Genomic DNA, 20446 nt, shown 5'->3' with positions numbered 1-20446 from the left:
CTCGCTCTGTAACTGTACAGAATCACTGTTTATTAAGGGTTAGTGTCACTCACTGTGTAACTGTATACAGTCACTGTTTATTCAGTGTGTGTGGATCACTCAGTCTGGCTGGAGTCACTGTCTAGCCAGAGAAATGGTCATTCACTGTGTAACTGTATAGAGTCACTATTTAATCAGAGTAGGGGGCCAATCAGTTTGTAAATGTGCAGAGTCACTGTTTATTCGGGGCAAGGGTCACTCAATGCGTACCTATACAGGGACACTGTTAAATCAGAGTAGGGGTTACTCACTGTGTAAATGTACAACATCACAGTTTCTTCACAGTATGGGTCAATCACGGTGTAACTGTACAGAGTCACTGTTTATTCAGAGTGAGGATCACTCACTGTGTACAGAGTCACTGTTTATTAAGGATAAGGGTCACTCACTGCGTAACTGTACAGAGTCACTTTATTCAGGGTGAGGGTCACTCACTGTTTAACTGCACAGAGGCACTGTTTATTCAGCGTAAAGGTCACTCAATGTGTAACTGTACAGTCAATGTTTATTTAGCGTGAGGATCACTCACTGTGTTCAGAGTCACTGTTTAGTCAGGGTAAGGCTTGCTCACTGTAAAACTTTACAGAGTCAGTGTTTAATCAGATTAGGGGTCACTCAGTGTGTAACTGTACAGAGTTACTGTTTAATCAGAGTAGGGATCACTCAGTGTGAAACAACAGAGTTACTGTTTAATCAGAGTAGGTCACTCAGTGTGTAACTTTACAGAGTTACTGTTTAATCAGAGTAGGGTCACTCAATGTGTAACTTTACAGAGTTACTGTTTAATCAGAGTAGGGATCACTCAGTGTGAAACTTTACAGAGTCTCTGCTTTTTCAGGGTAAGAGTCACTCACTGTGTAACTGTAGAGAGTTACTGTTTATCCAGGGTGAGGGGCACTCACCGTGTAACTGCACAGAGTCACTGTTTAAACAGAGTGGGGGCCACTCAGTGTGTAACTGTATAGGGTCACTGTTTAGTAAGGGTAAGGGTCACTCACTGCGTAACCGTATAGAGCCACTGTTTAATCAGAGTAGGGGTTCATTCCGTGTGTAACTGGACAGAGTCACTGTTTAGTCAGGGTAAGGGCCACTCACTGCGTAATTGTACAGAGCAACTGCTTAGTCAGTGTGAAGGTCACCAACTGCATACAGAGTCAATGTTTACTAAAGGTAAGGGTCTTTCACTGTGTAACCGTATAGACCCACTGTTTAATCAGAGTAGGGGGTTCACTCAGTATGTAACTGTACAGAGTCACTGTTTATTCAGTGTTGGGATCGCTCACTGTGTACAGAGTTACTGTTTATTACGAGTAAGGGACATTCACTGCATAACGGTTTATAGTCTGTTTAGTCTGGTTGAGGGTCACTCACTGCGTAACTATACAGAGTCACTGTTTATTCAGGGTCAGGGTCACTCACTGTTTAACTGCACAGAGTCACTATTTATTAAGGGTAAGGGTCACTCCATGCGTAACTATACAGAGTCAATGTTTATTTAGCGTGAGGATCACTCACTATGTTCAGAGTCACTGTTTAGTCAGGGTAAGGCTCACTCACTGTGTAACTTTACAGAGTTACTGTTTAATCAGAGTAGGGATCACTCAGTGTGTAACTACAGAGTCTCTGTTTTTTCAGGGTAAGGGTCACTCAGTGTGTAACTGTACAGAGTTACTGTTTAAACAGAGTAGGGATCACTCAGTGTGAAACTTTACAGAGTTACTGTTTAATCAGAGTAGGGATCACTCAGTGTGTAACTGTACAGAGTCTCTGTTTTTTCAGGGTAAGGATCACTCAGTGTGTAACTTTACAGAGTCTCTGCTTTTTCAGGGTAAGGGTCACTCACTGCATAACTGTACAGATTAACTGTTTATTCAGGGTCAAGGTCACTCACAGTATAACTGCACAGAGCCACTGTTTAAACAGAGTAGGTGTCACTCAATGTGTAACTGTACAGAATCACTATGTATTCAGTGTGAGGATCACTCACTGTGTAACTGCACAAAGTCACTGTTTATTAAGGGTAGGGGTCATTCATTGCATAATTGTACAGAGTCACTGTTTATTCAGATTGATGGTCACTCATTATGTAACTGTACAGAGTCATTGTGTATTCAGTGTGAGGATCACTCACTCTGTAACTGTTCTGAGTCTCTGTTTTGCCAGGGTGAGGATTACTCTCTGTGTAACTGCACAGAGTCACTGTTTAATCAGAGTAGGGATCACTGACTGTGTAACTGTACAGTGTTACTGTTTATTCAGGGTGAAGGGCACTCACTGTGTAACTGCACAGACTCACTGTTTAATCAGAGTAGGGGTCACTCACTGTGTAAATGTACAGAGTCACTGTTTATTCAGGGTAAGGGTGACTCACTGCATAACTGTACAGAATCACTGTTTAGTCAAGGGGAGGTTCACTCACTGTGTAACTGTACAGAGTCTTTGTTTATTCAGTGTGAGGATCACTCATTCTGTAACTGTTCAGAGTCACTGTCCAGTCAGAGTGAGAATCACTCACTGTGTACCTGTACAGAGTCACTGTTTATTCAGGTTGAAGGTCACTCACTATCTAACTGTACAGACTCATTGTTTATTCAGTGTGTGGATCACTCTGTCCAGAGTCACTGTTTAGTTAGGATAAGGGTTATTCAACGTGTAACTGTACAGAGTCACCGTTTAATCAGAGTAGGGGGTCACTCAGGGTGTAACTGTACAGAGTCACTGTTTATTCAGGGTGAGGATCACTCACTGTGTAACTGCACAGAATCACTGTTTATTCAGAGTAAAGGTCACTCAATGTGTAACTGTACAGAATCACTGTTTATTCAGTGTGTGGATCACTCCGTCTGTCTGGAGTCACTGTTTAGTCAGTGTCAGGGCCATTCACTGTGTAAATGTACAGAATCACTGTTTATTCAGTGTGAGGATCACTCACTGTGTACAGAGTCGCTGTTTATTCAGTGTTGGGATCGCTCACTGCGTACAGTCACTGTTTACTCAGTGTGAGGATCACTCACTGTGTGACTGTACAGAGTCACTGTTTATTCAGTGTGAGGATCACTCACTGCGTACAGTCACTGTTTATTCAGTATGAGGATCACTCACTGTGTGACTGTACAGAGTCACTGTTTATTAAGGGTAAGGGTCATTCACTGTGTAACTGTACAGAGTCGGTGTTTATTCAGTGTGAGGCTCACCCACCATGTAACTGTACAGAATCACTGTTTAGTCAGGGTAAGGCTCAGTCACTTGGTAAGAGTACAGAGTCACTGTTTATCCAGGGCAAGTGTCACTCTCCGTGTAACTGTACAGGGTCACTGTTTAATTAGAGCAGGGCTCACTCATTGTGTAACTTTTCAGAGTATTTGCTTATTCAGGGTAAGACTCACTCACTGTGTAACTGTACAAAGTCACTGTTTTTTGCAGAATAAGAGTCACTTACTGTTTAAATATACAGCGTCACTGTTTTTTCAGAGTCACTCACTGTGTAACTGTACATAAAATCCCACAAGCAACAACGTGAAAATTGAGCAGATTTTTCTTTATTGATGGTGATGGAAGTACAAACATTAGTGAGGACACTGAGGAGTAATCCCCTGCTCTTCTTTAAAGTGCGTCATGGGATATTTTACATCCATGAGACCATAAGACATAGGAGCAGAAATTAGGCCATTCAGCCCATCAAGTCTGCTCCGCCATTCAATCATGGCTGATAAGTTTCTCAACCCCATTCTCCCGCCTTCTCCCCGTAACCTTTGATCCCCTTACCAATCAAGAACCTATCTATCTCGGTCTTAAATACACTCAATGACCTGGCCTCCACAGCCTTCTGTGGCAATGAATTCCATAGATTCATCACTCTCTGGCTAAAGAAGTTTCTCCTCATCTCTGTTCTAAAAGGTCTTCCCTTTACTCTGAGGCTGTGCCCTCGGGTCCTAGTCTCTCCTACTAATGGAAACATCTTCCCCACGTCCACTCTATCCAGGCCTTTCAGTATTCTGTAAGTTTCAATTAGATCCCCCCTCATCCTTCTAAACTCCATCGAATATATACCCAAAACGTTCTTCATATGTTAAGCCTTTCATTCCTGGGATCATTCTCGTGAACCTCTTCTGGACTCTCTCCAGGGCCAGCACATCCTTCCTGTGATACGGAGCCCAAAATTGCTCACAATATTCTAAATGTGGTCTGACCAGAGCCTTAAAAAGCCTCAGCAGCACATCCCTGCTTTTACATTCTAGTCCTCTCGAAATAAATGCCAACATTGCATTTGCCTCCCTAACTACCGACTCAACCTGTAAGTTAACCTTAGGAGAATCCTGGACTAGGACTCCCAAGTCCCTTTGCACTCCAGATTTCTGAATTCTCTCCCCATTTAGAAAATAGTCGCTGCCTCTATTCTTCCTACCAAAGTGCATGACCTCACACTTCCCCAAGTTGTATTCAATCTGCCACTTCTTTGCACATTCTCCTTATCTGTCTAAATCCTTCTGCAGCCTCCCCACCTCCTCAATACTATCTGTCCCTCCACTTACCTTTGTATCATCTGCAAACTTAGCCAGGATGCCCTCAGTTCCTTCATCTAGATCATTAATGTATAAAGTGAAAAGTTGTGGTCCCAACACTGACCCTTGCGAAACTCCACTAGTCACCGGCCGCCATCCTGAGAAGGACCCCATTATCCCCACTCTCTGCCTCCTGCCAGACAGCCAATCTTCTATCCATGCTAGTACCTTGCCTCTAACACGATGGGATTTTACTGAGCAGCCTCCTGTGCGGCACCTTGTCAAAGGCCTTCTGGAAGTCCAAGTAGATAACATCCATTAGCTCTCCTTTGTCTAACCTACTCATTACCTCCTCAAAGAATTCTAACAGATTTGTGAGCCATGACCTCCCCTTGATGAAACCATGCTGACTTTGCCCTATTTTACCATGCACTTCCAAGTATTCTGAAATCTCATCCTTAATAATGGACTCTAAAACCTTACCAACGACCAAGGTCAGGCTAATCGACCTGTAATTTCCTGTCTTTTGCCTCACCCCCTTCTTAAACAAGGGGGTTACATTAGCGATTTTCCAGTCCTCTGGAACCCTCCCTGACTCCAGTGATTCCTGAAAGATCACCACTAACGCCTCCACTATCTCTTCAGCTATCTCCTTCAGAACGCTGGGGTGTAATCCATCTGGTCCAGGTGATTTATCCACCTTCACACCTTTCAGTTTTCCTAGCACCTTCTCCTTGGTAATGGCCACAATACTCACCTCTGCCCCCTGACTCTCTTGAATTTTGCGGATGTTACTTGTGTCTTCCTCCGTGAAGATTGACGCAAAGTACCTATTCGGTTCCTCTGCTATTTCTTTGTTCCCCATTATTACTTCTCCAGTGTAATTTTCCAGCAGCCCAATGTCCACTTTTGCCTCTCTCTTACCCTTTATATAACTAAAAAAAACTCTTGCAATCATCTTTTATATTACTGGCTAGTTTACCCTCCTATTTAATCTTCTCACTCCTTATTTCTTTTTTAGTTGTCCTCTGTTGGTCTTTGTAGGCTTCCCAATCCCCTGGTTTCCCACTGCTCTTCGCCACATTATATGCTTTCTCTTTAGCTTTTATGCTGTCCCTGACTTCCCTTGTCAGCCATGGTTGCCTCGTCCTCCCTTTAGTATGCTTCTTCTTCCTAGGGATGAATTTTTGCTGTGTCTCCCAAATTACTCCCAGAAACTCCTGCCATTGCTGTTCCACTGTTTTTCCTGCTAGGCTCATCTCCCAGTCAATTCTGGCCAGCTCCTCCCTCAGGCCTCTGTAGTTGCCTTTATTCAACTGTAATACCGTTACATCTGATTCCAGCTTTATCCTCTCAAATTGCAGGGTAAATTCTATCATATTATGGTCACTTCCTCCCAAGGGTTCCTTCACCTTTAACTTCCTTGTCAAATCTGCCTCATTACACATCACTAAATCTAGAATTGCCTGTTCCCTAGTGGGCTCCACCACAAGCTGCTCCAAAAAGCCATCTCGTAGACATTCCACAAATTCCTTTTCTTGGGATCCACTACCAACCTGATTTTCCCAGTCTACCTGCATATTGAAATCCTCCATGATCACTGTAACCTTGCCTTTCTTACACGCCTTTTCCATCTCCTGGTGTATCTTGTGCCCCACATCCTGACTACTGTTCGGAGGCCTTTACATAACCCCCATTATGGTTTTTTTTACCTTTGCGGTTCCTCAACTCTACCCACACAGATTCTACATCATCTGACCCTTTGTCGTTTCTTGCTATCGATTTAATTTCATTTCTTACTAACAAAGCAATCCCACCCCCTTTGCCAACCTGCCTATCTTTTCGATAGGATGTATATCCTTGGATATTTAGCTCCCAGTCCTGATCCCCTTGCAGCCATGTCTCCGTGATGCCCACCACATCATACCTGCCGATTTCAATCTGCGGCACAAGCTCATTTACCTTCGGACACTGTGTGAATTCAGATACAACACCTTCAGTCCTGTATTTCCTGTCCCCCTTCTCATTGTCGTCCCTTTATCTGATGTGCTTGAAGTTAGATTCCTAGCCCTTTCCAAACACTCTGTCCTATTTTGTGTTCTGGGGACTTTAATAGCCTCTCCTGGTCTCTCCTTCCTTTTCAGTTTTTTCATAATTTTCCATGAAGTTGAATCCACCCCCCCACATGCTAACCTGCTCCTTTGTTTCCCATTAGTCATACTTCTTGGAGTTTTACCCTTCCCTTACCCCCCCCCACTTTCTAGTTTAAAGTCCTGTTGTCCACCCTATTTACCCTTTCCGCTAGAACATTGGTCCCAGATCGGTTCAGGTGGAGACAATCCCAATGGTACAGATCCCTCCTGTTCCAATACTGATGCCAGTGCCCCACAAAATGGAACCCCTCTTTCCTGCACCACTCCTTTAGCCACGTGTTTACTTCCCTTATTCTCGCTTCCCTATGCCAATTTGCACGTGGCTCAGGTAGTAATCTGGAGATTATAACCCTTGAGGACCTGTTCTTTAATTTAGTTCCTAGTTCCTGATAATCCCCAAACAGGTCCTCTTTCCTAGTCTTACCCATGTTATTTGTCCCGATGTGGACCACAACAACTGGATCCTGCCCCTCCCTCTTCAATATCCTTTCAAGCCAGTCAGAGATGTCCCTCACCCTGGCACTGGGCAGTCAACATACCATGCGGGACTCTCGATCCTGCTTACAAAGGAAGCTATCAATTCCCCTAATTATAGAATCCCCTACAACTACCACTTGTCTTTTTGCCCCCCCCTCTTGAATGGCCTCCTGTGCCACGGTGTCGTGGTCAGCTGGCTGATCCTCCCTACAGCCCTGTTCCTCACCCACACAGGGAGCAAGTACCTCGTACCTGTTGGACAAGGTCAAGAGCTGAGGCTCCTCTGTTCCAGAACGCAGGATCCCTCTACCTGCCTCACTTGCAGTCACACCCTGCTGACCCTGACCACTGACCGAACTTGAGGTACTTAATCTACCGGGTGTGACTGCCTCCTGAAACAAAGCGTCGAGGTAACTCTCCCCCTCTGGATGTGCCACAGCGTCCAGAGCTCGGACTCCAGCTTATCAATTCTGAGCTGGAGTTCCTCCAGCTACCAACACTTGCTGCCGATGTAGTCACTGCGGCTCGCAATGGGATCTGCCAGCTCCCACATCATACAGCTACAGCACGTCATCTGCCCAGCCATCTCGACTTAGATAATTAGTTTATTAATTAGCTTTGCAGTATTTTTTTTTTTCAAATTTAGTGCAGATTTCCTACCAACCAATCAGGTCACAGCTTTCCTGTGATGTCACTTTTTCAGTTTTATCCTGTGTCTCCGCCGCTCACCTCGCGCTCTTTTCTCCTGAGAGGGATGACAGGCCTCAATTTAACGTCTCGTCCAAACGATGGTGCCTCTGACAGTGCAGCCCTCCCTCAGCACCGTACTGGAGTTTCAGCCCGGACTTCCTGCTCAAGTCTCTGGAGTGGGCATTCATCCCACGGCCTCAAACTTTGAATCCAAGCTGAGCCCTTTCTGAAATGTTTAGCAGCCCAGTTGATATTTTCACAGCTCTCGTGGAGAAGGGGTCTGTGTAGGGAGATTAGTATGGGTGGGATGTCACCGCCCAGTTCTAAAATTTTGACCAATTGCGCCTGCTGAGGTTGTGACAACATCTTAACATTTATCTGGAGTCCAAAATGACTGGATTTGCGAACGTTCCCTCTTCCCGTAGCTTACTTGGGCCTCTTGCTCTCTAGCCTAATTTGGGTTTCCAACTCCTGTTGGACATATTCCTGGAGGTTTCGTAATTTTCAGTCGCCCCACTTGGTCACTCTTTCCTCACCTCTGAGACTTTGACAGCTGCTAAACAGAGATGCTCGAAGAAGATCGAGTGTGAAAGACACGCCATCTTATTCCATGCCCCTACAACATTCCTCCTGAGTTCCTGACCGGAAAAGTTGCTGGCTTGAGTTGAGCGTCCTGAGAATTAATTTTTAATTCCAGAAGCTTAGGGCCGCAGTAGTGCCTAATCACAGTGTGTCAGCCTCTTCATTTCCTCATGAGCTCTGACATCCCCCTCTCAATGCTTCCAATCGTTGCTCGTGTTCTTGTTCCGTTTGTGGCAAACCGTGATTTTCAGGGCTAGAGAGGGGCAGGGGGATTTGCTGAAGTGGGTATAGCAGGTTCTGCACTGGACTTTTGTTCTGACAACCTGACCAGTTTTAGACTTAGCCTGTTTCTTTTTTAGCTGTTGTTGAGACTCCAGAGCTGTTCCAAGATTGTTAATGGTCTTGGTAGAGTAAATAAGGAGAACCTGTTCCCTGTGACAGGAGGGTTGATAATCAGGAGACGCAGATTGAGGTTAATTGGCAAAAGAGCCAGAGGGGAGAATTTTTTTTTTGTGCACAGCAGTTATTGTGATCCGGATGGTGCTGCCTGAAAGAGTGGGTGGGAATAATTGGATAGCTCTTTGTAGGAGCTGGAAAGGTCAGCATGGACCGAATGGCCTCCTTCTGCGCTGTAAGAGTCTCTACTTCTTGACAGCCTTTTCATATCAAGGTCACCAGCCTCAGTGAGGTGCCCTCATTTCTTACTTCTTAAACCACAATGCTTGTTTTTGAGGTTGGCACCGTGTGGGTGTCATCTTTTCTGCGAGGTTTCTATCTGCTTTTGTCGGCTACTGCACCTGCTCAATTTCTTTGCTCTTATTTTCCTTGTAATATTCTTGCCCATTTTATAACTTTGCGATATTGTGTGATGTTTCATTTCCCCTCCCACCCCCCACCGCCACAACTCCATCCATTGCGATCCCCACCCCCTCCCACACACCCTTCACTCCATGTCAGATGAGGCTCAATTGGGCATCACTCATGCCCCCAGGTCAGAAGATCATAGTTTCAAGTGCCACTCCAGGGGCTTAAGCACACAATCCAACTCCTGATACCCTGGTGCGGTACTGAGTGAGCGAGCAGTGCACTGCCGGTTCAGATGTTAAATTGATGCCTCCCTGCCCTCTCAGGTGGATACAATAGATCCCAAGACATTATTTCAAAGAAAAGTGGGGAGTTCTCCCCTGGTGTCCTGGCCAATATTTAATCTGCAGCCAAATATCACTGACAAAACAGATGCAGTCATTATTACCTTGCTGTTTGTGAGGAGCTTGCTGTGTTTTCCTACATTTCAACAGTGACTCCTCTGCCTCCAGGTCCCAAGCCCTAACAAGGCATTGGCGACCATGGACTTCCATTGGACTGGTCCATGAATATGCTTGGCAGTGTCCTGCAGTGGTTTGCTTTTGCCTTCTGCAGTATGGCTGACCAGGTAACTCTCCCATTCTTACCGCCGCTGAACAGGAACTCTCCCATTCTTACCGCCACTGACCAGGTAACTCTCCCGCTCTTACCGCCACTGACCAGGTAACTCTCCCACTCTTACCGCCACTGACCAGGTAACTCTCCCATTCTTACCGCTGCTGAACAGGAACTCTCCCATTCTTACCGCCACTGACCAGGTAACTCTGCCGCTCTTACCGCCACTGACTAGGTAACTCTCCCATTCTTACCGCCACTGACCAGGAAACTCTCCCGCTCTTACCGCCGCTGAACAGGAACTCTCCCACTCTTACCGCCACTGACTAGGTAACTCTCCCATTCTTACTGCCGCTGAACAGGAAATTCTCCCGCTCTTACCGCCGCTGACCAGGAAACTCTCCCGCTCTTACTGCCACTGACCAGGAAACTCTCCCGCTCTTACCGCCGCTGAACAGGAAACTCCCTTGCTGATACTCAACCTGTTTGTCTGCATTGGGAAAGCATCTTCCTTGGCCATCAAGCCCTGAGGTGAGACTTGAACCCAGGGCTTCTGGCTCAGAGGCAGGGACCACGGTGACGACACTTCGAATGTTGACAAGTTGGGTGCTCCGTGACATCCTGGGCTTTTGAAAGGCGCTGTATAAATGCTAGCTCTCTCTCCCTCCTCTCGGAACTCCTGCAGGAAAGAGATGGAATAAAAGATAATCTGTTTGGTTGCCGTGGACTTTAAAAAAAATGGAGGTTACTGGGAAGTTTTCTGCTGATTTATTGTTTGACTTTGGTCTGGAGAAAATAATTGGAAAAACCAAAGAAAGATGTGGCGATTGCAGACTAACGAGTCTCCTTCATCAATTTTGCGAGTTGCTGCCTGGTTTCAGTACCATATATATCCACAGAAGGCAGCTTCCTCCTGCTGTGTCTTGAGAGCTGCAAAGCTTGAGAGTAGGTTGCGATTCGCAAATCGTTTATTTGCACTGCAGTGAATTTGGTGTCACAAGGGTGAGAGTCGAGGGCAAACGACAGATTCCTCTGCAGCCCCAGTCACAGCCTTGGGACCTATTCCATTTCACCACTGCATTTTTGAACCCTGCTGTAAGGTTAACCCAGCACAGTAAGTAAAACCAAAAAAAAAAACAACTTCCTCATACTTAAACTTCGACCTCGCTTTATATTATTGGTTTAAAAAAGGCTTCGGGAGCGATTTCCATCCCGCTGATTTTTTTCTATAAATATATGCATTCGTTTTTGCTGCCTGATTTCTGTCTGTTCCTTTCTGATGAGATGGGTTGAATGAGTGAGCTTGCTGATGCTTCGTTCCTTATAGACTTACTTCAGCACGTTCTAGCCCATCATACCTGCTTCTGCTTTTCGGAACGAGCTGTCCGGTCAGTCCCATTCCCCTTGCTCTTTCCCCACTACCATTTTCCCATTTCCAGTGTTTTTCCAGTTCCCCTTTTGCAAGTTATTATTGGATCTGCTTCCACCGCCCTTTTGGGCAGTGCATTCCAGGTCGCAACAGCACAACTGTGTAATGCGAGTTCTCTTCATCTCTCCGCCGGTTCCTTTGTCAATTATCATAGGTCTGTAATTTCTGTGGCACCTCTTATGACCTCAGGGCATCCCAAAGTTTTTTTTCCCCCAGTGAATTGCTGTTGAAACGCGGGGCAGGATGGTCTCCGGTCCCACCGAAAGTCAAAGGCCTTCCGGCTGGGCCGCGCACATCGCCCATGGTGGGCCCCGCTATGGTGGGGCCGGTAAACCCCGGCCAGAGTCACAGTTCTAATTTGGGTACAGCGAACCACACCATGTAAATGAGCAGATCCGTTTTGCAGTGCTGTTGGGTTGAGGGTTAAAATATTGGCCCTAGACACTGGGGACAACAGCTCTGCTTTTCTTTGAAATAATGCCACCTGAGAGGGGCAGAAAGAGGTTTGACTTAACACCTCACCTAAAAGACAGCACCTCTGGCAGTGCAGCATTCCCTCAGCATTCCACCGAGCCTGTCAGCCTAGCTTTTACAAATCAACTCTCTGGAGTGGGACTTAACCCCTACAACGACCTCCTGACTTAGAAATAAGACTACGACCCACTTTCAGTTATACCTGACATTCTGTGGGGATTAGCGAGACAGGAACCTGGGCCCTGGCCACACAAGGCAGACAAATTTAGTGGGAGGACATGCCCTCAAGCGCTTAACATCCATTGGCTCACTGAGAGAGGGGTGGTCTTTGGGAGGAGATAGGTGTGGGGGAGGAGGAAAGGTGTGATGTCATTGGATTGAATGAGGCTGAAGCATCTTCCCTTGGGCTAGCTGGTCATGCCGAGAAACCATAAACACAGTGTGTGGGTCACTGTCTTCAGGATGAAGTTCACTCCTGTGTTTGCCAGTTTGATTAGAAGGGTAAGACATTGGGGAGCCTTTAGGACCATCACAGTTTATGTAGCCCAAGTGCATGGGAAGACCAGAATGGGAGAGATAAGATTCTTTCCTCTCGAGCACATTGTAACACTAAGAAAAAACCCAGACCTAAATCTCCGCACCTTCTCTGAGGTGTTCAAGGCAATTTTGGCGGGGTTTAATGCTGCATTCTTCTTCTTCTAGGCAGGAGGGTGACAAGGAATGACAAGACAACCTTTTATCTTGTGGTTTCTGTTTGGAAACACCATCAGATTGCTGTATTTGTTGATTTATGAGCTTATGCTTTTGTTGTATGTTGCAAATCGTTTCCTGCAGTGAACAGACACAGTTCCTTACTCTTTAGAATTTAGGACATGAGATTCTTGATTCTACCTTTTCACCCCAAGTATGTATCCGTGACCCACCCCATCCACCAGCCTCCTGGAAAGGAAGACCTCTCATTCTGCTGTGTTTGGCCCCAAGGATTGTGTCATTGGGGAGTGAACGTAGGGGGAGCCAGTGGAGAGTGTGTCAATACGAGATCCCTGGATATCTGTTAGGGTCATTGGTTGGTCTCTGAGGGTGCATTAGTGGGGAATGTGCCACTGATGATGTGTCAACAGGGAGTCTCTGGGGGCTGTCACTGGCAGCGTGTGTCAATGGGAGGGTATATCAATGAGAGGACATGGGATTGTGTCAGTGGGGGGGAGTGTGTCAGTGAGGAAGTGCAACAAAAATTGTTTCTGCATTTGTTAAGATCTCCCACAAAAATTAGTTTAGCACCATTGGGTTATGAGACTTTGTATGATGGAAGGTTTTATGGCACCCTAAACTCTTGCCAATAATTTCCATGGGGATACACCTGATTGGTCACTGTAACCTGATATCACGTTAAACAGGGTCTCCACCAATCCCCTGCCAAATCTATGAGACATTCTCAAACTAGGCTGTGCTTAGTCTCGGATGATTTGCACCGTGAAACATGTTTGATGAACTGGGTTGTCTGGGGTTCAACTTTGTGTTCACCAGGCTGATGGGCTTGAAGTCTTCTTCATTGTAGAGTGTAGGGCTCCTGTGGAAGTTTCAACCTGCAACACAAAACTGCCCTTCATCTGCATTGGCACTGAGAGGAGAGAGGGCAGTTAGTGTGAACAATGGAAAAAATATCACAACTACATATTGGGGAGACTAAACACAGACTGGGAGATTGCTTTGCAGAACTCCTTCATTCTGTCTGCAAGCATGACCCAGACCTCCCTGTCGCTTGCCATTTTAACACTCCACCCTGCTCTCATGCCCACATGTCTGTCCTTGGCCTGCTGCATTGTTCCAGTGAAGCTCAACAAAACTGGAGGAACAGCACCTCATCTTCCGACTAGGCACTTTACAGCCTTCCGGACTGAATATTGAGTTCAACAACTTCAGATCATGAACTCTCTCCTCCATCGCTGCTCCTTTTTTAATCCATTTTAAAATTTTTATTTTAATTTTTATTCCTATTTATTTTTATGTTTTATTTATTTAACATTCATTCATTTTTTAAATCCTTTTTTCCCCAACCAACACCCTTGCCCCCACCCAGCACCCCCATCCCTAAAGGACCAAATATCACTTGTTTCTTTCATTGTGCTTTCACAGAGCACTGACCCTCATTCTGCTATTAACTCCTTCTGCAATCTTACCTTTTTGCCGCTATCAGCAGCTCCTTTATTCTTTACCACTACCATCAACACTCTCTTCGTCTTGTGTCCATGACATCTTTGTTGATCTTTCCTTAGCCCCCCCCTATCAGTGGCCTTCTATCCTGCTTCACCAGCTCCACCCTCTCTTGAACAGAAAAAATCCATCACATTTCCACTTCTCTTTAGCTCTGAAGAAGTCATATGGACTCAAAACGTTAACTCTGTTTCCCTGTCCTCAGATGCTGCCAGACCTGCTGAGCTTTTCCAGCATTTTATGTTTTCATCTCAGATTTCCAGTCTCCACAGTATTTTGCTTTTACCTAGAGAGAGCTTTACTCTGTATCTAACCCCGTGCTGTACCTGTCCTGGGAGTGTTTGATGGGGACAGTGTAGAAGGAGCTCTACTCTGTATCTAACCCCGTGCTGCACGTGTCCTGGGAGTGTTTGATGGGGACAGTGTAGAGGGAGCTTTACCCTGTATCTAAGCCTGTACTGTACCTGTCCTGGGAGTGTTTGATGGGGACAGTGTAGAGGGTGCTTTACTCTGTATCTAACCCCGTGCTGTACCTGTCCTGGGAGTGTTTGATGGGGACAGTTTAGTGGGACCTTTACTCTATATGTAACCCCGTGCTGTAACTGTCCTGGGAGTATTTGATGGGGACAGTGTAGAGGGAGATTTACTCTGTATCTAACCCCGTGCTGTACCTGTCCTGGGAGTGTTTGATGGGGACAGTGTAGAGGGAGCTTTACTCTTTACCTAACCCTGTGCTGTACCTGTCCTGGGAGTGTTTGATGGGGACAGTGTAGAGGGAGCTTTACTCTGTATCTAACCCCGTGCTGTACCTGTCCTGGGAGTGTTTGATGGGGATGGTGTAGAGGGAGCTTTACTCTGTATCTAACCCCATGCTGTACTTGTCCTGGGAGTGTTTGATGGGGACAGTGTAGAGGGAGCTTTACTCTGTATCTAACCCCGTGCTGTACTTGTCCTGGGAGTGTTTGATGGGGACAGTGTAGAAGGTGCTTTACTCTGTATCTAACCCCGTGCTGTACCTGTCCTGGGAGTGTTTGATGGGGACAGTGTAGAGGGAGCTTTACTCTTTACCTAACCCTGTGCTGTACCTGTCCTGGGAGTGTTTGATGGGGACAGTGTAGAGGGGTCTTTACTCTGTATCTAACCCCGTGCTGTACCTGTCCTGGGAGTGTTTGATGGGGACAATGTAGAGGGAGCTTTACTCTGTATCTAACCCCATGCTGTACCTGTCCTGGGAGTGTTTGATGGGGACAGTGTAGAGGGAGCATTACTCTGTATCTAACCCCATGCTGTACCTGTCCTGGGAGTGTTTGATGGGGACAGTGTAGAGGGAGCATTACTCTGTATCTAACCCCGTGCTGTACCTGTCCTGGGAGTGTTTGATGGGGACAGTGTGGAGGGAGCTTTACTCTGTATCTAACCCCGTGCTGTACCTGTCCTGGGAGTGTTTGATGGGGACGGTGTAGAGGGAGATTTACTCTGTATCTAACCCCGTGCTGTACCTGCCCTGGGAGTGTTTGATGGGGACAGTGTAGAGGGAGCTTTACTCTGTATCTAACCCTGTGCTGTACCTGTCCTGGGAGTGTTTGATGGGGACAGTGTAGAGGGAGCTTTACTCTGTATCTAACCCCGTGCTGTACCTGTCCTGGGAGTGTTTGATCCTGTCATTTGAAGCGGAAAACATTGCACTCTACAGTATTCCTCCCAGTGACAAGCCCATATTTAATGTGAGAAAAAAGCAATCTAATTGGTTTAAATTGACCATTCCTGACTCTGTTTTTTGTTATTTTACAGGTGCAGCTTGTCCATTCCAAGGAGAACAGTTGTTGAGAAAAGCGGAAGAGCTTTGACCCACCAGGGATCCCAGATGTTCCAGGAAGGTCCACAGATAGGAATTCCGTTCCTCTCCAGCTTTTGGCGCTTGGCTTGTCAATGTTTGGGCTACGTTGGGGATGAAGCAATGGGTTCTCACATCCTCTAATTACTTAAACGTGGAGCGAAAGCAGCAAATTCTACTCGGAGTCGGAGGTTGGACTCTTACCCGCAACTTAACCTGGGAATGGCCCTACAGAATCCCACCTCTCCACCACGTTCGAGTGCATTGTTAGTGGAAATGGATCCGGAATATAACCCATCTTGCGAATAACTGGACACGTCATTCTGGAACAAGATTCTTCTTGTTTGCATCTTACCTTTTTTTGTGTTTTTTTTTTGTTTGAACATGACCCATGGAGAGGAGCTTTGCTCTGAGATGCACCAGGATTCAGTCGTGTTAACTTACCTCGAGAGTGTATTAATGCATCAGGCGTCAGGGGGCAACATGGGCACCCCATCCACCAAGGGCACCTCTGACGAGGAAGGCGCTGCTTGCAAGACCTCCACCAGTCGGAGCAGCAGAGGAGGAGGGGGGGAAGGCTTTGTTGCCTCCCCCTCCCTCGAGCCCGCCGTCTCCTCCCAGCAGAGGACTTCGAAAGCCACCTCCGCACTGAACGTGAAGAAGGCCAGGCTACTGCAGGCTGAGGCCTGGGATGGAGCCAAGAGGAGAAGGGTTTGTGGACATGGGCTGGAGGCCAACAATCAGGAGGGCAGTCTGCCCACTGCCAGACCTGGCATGCTTGGCAAAGCACAGCAGCAGCAGCAGCAGCAGCAGCAGCAACAACATAGCACGTTACTTGCCTCCTTGCTGCAGTCATTCAGCACTCGATTGCAGAACGTGGCACTGTCGCAGCAAAGCACTGCCCCCAGGCCTGGCCAGCTGCAATCTCCGGGCACTCGCACCCCCTCACCGGAGGAAGATCTGAGGAGCTACGGGCTGGTATCCAGCCACCTAAGAGCCCTGCTGAAAAACAGGGAGCACAGTCGGACCAACCACCTTCCCAAGGAGAACGAGGGCCTTTACCAGAGTCCCGTTGACCATCAAAGACTTTCCAGCTCCCCAGCCGACGGGCGGTCAGCAGGTGGACCCATTTCCTGCTCTGCCCGGCTGAGAGCTGTGGCCAGCATGGTGGAGAACGGAACCCGGCCCACCGGCTCGCCCAAACCCAGCGTAGCTTGCAGCCAGCTGGCCTTGCTGTTGTCCAGCGACACGCAGTTGCAGCAATACACCCGCGAGCACTCGCTGGGAGCCCGAGCTGTGCCATCCTCAGCCAGCGAGAGGCTGGCTGCTATCGCCAGCCAGAAGGTGGCCGTGCCCTCTCAGCCTGACCCAGCCCAGGAGCGCCCGCCAAAGGACAGGTATCACCATGCCACGTCCAACGGCACCTCCACGGCGTCGGTGTGCAAGAGCCAGCCGGACATCTCGGACCGATCGGGGAGGCTTGCGGATCACGCCAAGAGCCCCTCTAGCTCCAGTGAGAAGAGCGGCAGGGAACGGAATCGATCGTCCATGTCCCCAAACAGCAGCAGCCTCCTTATGCACCTTCTCAACGCCAACAGTGCCCCCAAGCCTTCGTCCAACAATGGCACCGAGCCTGCCAATGGCCACCGTTGGGTCGGATCTGAGAGGAGAAACTTCCCTGGCTTCGATTACCCCAGTCGTGTGCCGGCGTGGGATAAGCCGTTGAAGCAGGAAGCCAGCTCCTTGGAGGAGGCCTACAGCAGTGACGAAAGCTCCCGCTCTAGTTGTACGCCCATGGATCTATCAACCAAGCCCAGGATATGTGAGCCCATCTCACTCCAGTCACGGAGCTTGGAGCAAATGACTGAGTCTCTTCTTTTCAGCTGGAACCCCAAAACCCCGGGGGTCAGGAGCCCTGAGGCAAAGGAGGATCGGAATGGTCCTGAGTCAAAAAGCCATCAAAAGGTCACTCTCCTTCAACTGCTTCTCGGCCACCAGAATGGAGCGAAAGGGAACCAGACGCCTGAGCCACAAGCCCCTGATCTCAAGATCGAGAGCCCCAACTGTGTGGTGACACATGCTGAGCCCCCGATGGCCAGCTCAGTACTCAGCCGGCGAGTCAGGAGCCTGGAAACCTTTCCATCTTCATCATCCTCTTCCTCCTCCTCCTCATCCTCCTCGTTGTCTTCATCCCTGCAAGGGGCAGAGAGAACCTCGGCGGTAAAGATCACCCACAGCCCGCCAACCTCAGCCAGCCGGCAAGCCCAACTCTCGCCCCTCTGCCACGCCAATGACGGTGCACAACGTATCTTTGCCCGCCGGGGGAAGTCCTCAAGCGACAGGGAGCCCTTGAAGAACCATCAACATCTCCCGAAGCAGCTGACCCCGGCGGAATCGACCAAGAGCCACCACTACCTGGAGCCGCTGCTCTCCTCTGAATCGGCCAAAGCTCACCAATTTCCCAAACAGTTACTCTCCATGGAGCTGGCAAAGAATAATCAGTATGTCTCAATGCAGTCGCTCGCCACTGAGAGCAGGCTTTCCAATTTTTCTTTCAGTGCCAGCAAGTTATTGCAGGACCTCGCTCACACCGGCTTCCACAAGTCTCCAGAAGCTTCCCCAGCAGAGACTGAGAATAAGAATGTCGTCCTGGGCTCGATGGAGGCCAGGGTAGGTGAGAGCTCTGGTGGCCTCCTGTTCAATAGGTCAGCCGAATCCGTCTCCTTCCAGCAGTCAGTATTGCTCGAGTCCAGTGGCGGGCAGGCTAGACGCCCTCCCCAGGCAGGCCCAACATCCAACGCAGATCTCGAAAACCTGCTTGAAAGACGCAGTGTCCTTCAGCTGCTCCTGAGGACCCCAGAGAAGGACAAGGTCCCAGTGGGGAACTTGCATGGAAGACCAGGCGACCAACAGACCTTGGCAGGCACACAGCCGACAGAGGCCCAGTGCAATGGGCAAGCCACCAACACAGAACCTCTATCCATGGTCAAAGTCAAGACTGAGCCTGTTGAGGAAGAGGCTGGTTTCTCCTCAAACACAGGAATATTGGATAAAAGTGCCAATTTCCAGCCTCCAGTGCCAAGCAAGGCTGAACACAAACATCCAGCCTTCCCCTTGGACAACATGAAGCAAGAAGTGGCTTCCCCTCCTCTATCCTCAGCTCTTGTTCAGTCCCTTTCCCCTCAGAAAGGAGGTGTTCTGAGCCAACTTCTGCAACGGGACAACAACGCGACCTTGGGTGGTTACATCTTCAGTCAGCATCCAAGCGCTGGCAGCCTCCTTGAGGCGCCAACGCCCACCTCCGGCTCCAACAGCCCCTGCAACATTCCCAAGAAGAGGAAGATTCTCTCCGCCTCCCCCACTGAACAGGATGACTTGCAGAAGACGCTTGACCAGAGCGAGGTCCTGACCAACCACGCCATCTGTTCCAGAGAGGCTACAAACGGACTTCCTGGCCCTCAAACCAGTGGCAGGCTGTTGGATTTCCGGCCTGGCAATGGGTTGGAGTTTGAATCCCGCAGTAACATAAAGGACACCCAAGGCTTTAATGTCCTAAAACAGCTTCTCCTCTCGGAGAATGGCATCAAAGTCTTATCCCAGCACCGGACAATTCAAAACGGTGGCTCAGCCAGTGAGAGGGGGTCTCCCTGTGACCGGAAGCTGGAAGATTGTCATTCTACTCGCTTTTACAGTAAGCGTGACCCGGACGGGAGCGGAAAGGAGACCACGAGAGGCTTTGAGCCCGCCAGGTACCTCAACACCTTGCCCCCCAGCTCACCTGCGGAAAACTCAGCCGCCGCCCGGGCAGCATTGGACTCGGAGCGCCCGGCGCCCTACCGAGGGCTGCAGGCGGACTCTCCCTGGTTGACCAAGACCAACCCCATCCTCTATTACATGCTGCAGAGGAGTGGAGGTGGGGCGGAGGGCCAGACGCTTGGCCTCGGCGCCTCGAGGGGGGGCAGAGCAGGGGAAGGGGACGGCGCCAGGAGAGAGAGGAGGACGCCACGGCAGCGCTACGAGCACCCTGGCGGGGTCTCGCCCGAGCGCAGGGTGAAGGAAGAGCCCGGTGACTCTGTGGGCTGTTTCCGAAGTCGCAGTGCTCTGCCGCCGCCGGACCTGAGCGAAAGCACACGCGGGATCCTGGAGAAAGTGGTGGCGATAAAGCGGGAGCCCGATTGAGAGGAAGTGAGAAATGGAGGGAATGAAAGAAAGCAAGAGGACAATCTTGTCCATTAGACCAGGTCTTGTGCAATACACTCTGGGTCAGCTAGATAGAAGGGCAAATGCTGCATATATAATATATATATATATAAAAATATAAGTGTATATAATATATATACCAGCGCTGACAGACGGCTTGTTGCCTGGCCTGATCCCATGTTTGGAACTTGTATCTATTGCCAGGAATGCCAAGGTATTGGGATCCACCAATTTTTATATTGCAATTTTATATATACACACATATATGTATATGCACACATATATATGTACATATATATAAAATAAATACAATGAGGATGATACCATTTGTCTTTTGCCCTGTCATGATCAGTGCTAAAGAATGATAATCATGTTAAAGGTGCTGTAGGCTTTGCATTCCGCATGCCCCATTGGGATTCTTGCGTCTCTCATT

General features: G+C 48.3%; 1 protein-coding gene across 1 annotated transcript in view; it reads left to right on the top strand.

The window, feature by feature from the left end:
* The window catches only part of nrip1a (nuclear receptor interacting protein 1a), a 113557-nt gene extending 93499 nt beyond the window's left edge, over positions 1-20058 (top strand). Inside the window, exon 2 of the mRNA XM_041211998.1 lies at positions 15771-20058. Within this exon, the coding sequence (XP_041067932.1) occupies positions 16198-19992 (3795 nt within the window). The 5' untranslated portion in view covers positions 15771-16197 and the 3' untranslated portion in view covers positions 19993-20058. The remainder of the gene's footprint in view (positions 1-15770) is intronic.
* The last annotated feature ends 388 nt before the right edge of the window (positions 20059-20446 follow it).

The sequence above is a fragment of the Carcharodon carcharias genome, chromosome 18 (genome assembly GCF_017639515.1).
Source record: "Carcharodon carcharias isolate sCarCar2 chromosome 18, sCarCar2.pri, whole genome shotgun sequence".
NCBI lineage: Eukaryota > Metazoa > Chordata > Chondrichthyes > Lamniformes > Lamnidae > Carcharodon > Carcharodon carcharias.
The sequence above is the reverse complement of the archived record's forward strand: the minus strand, read 5'-3'. Positions and strand labels throughout refer to the sequence as shown.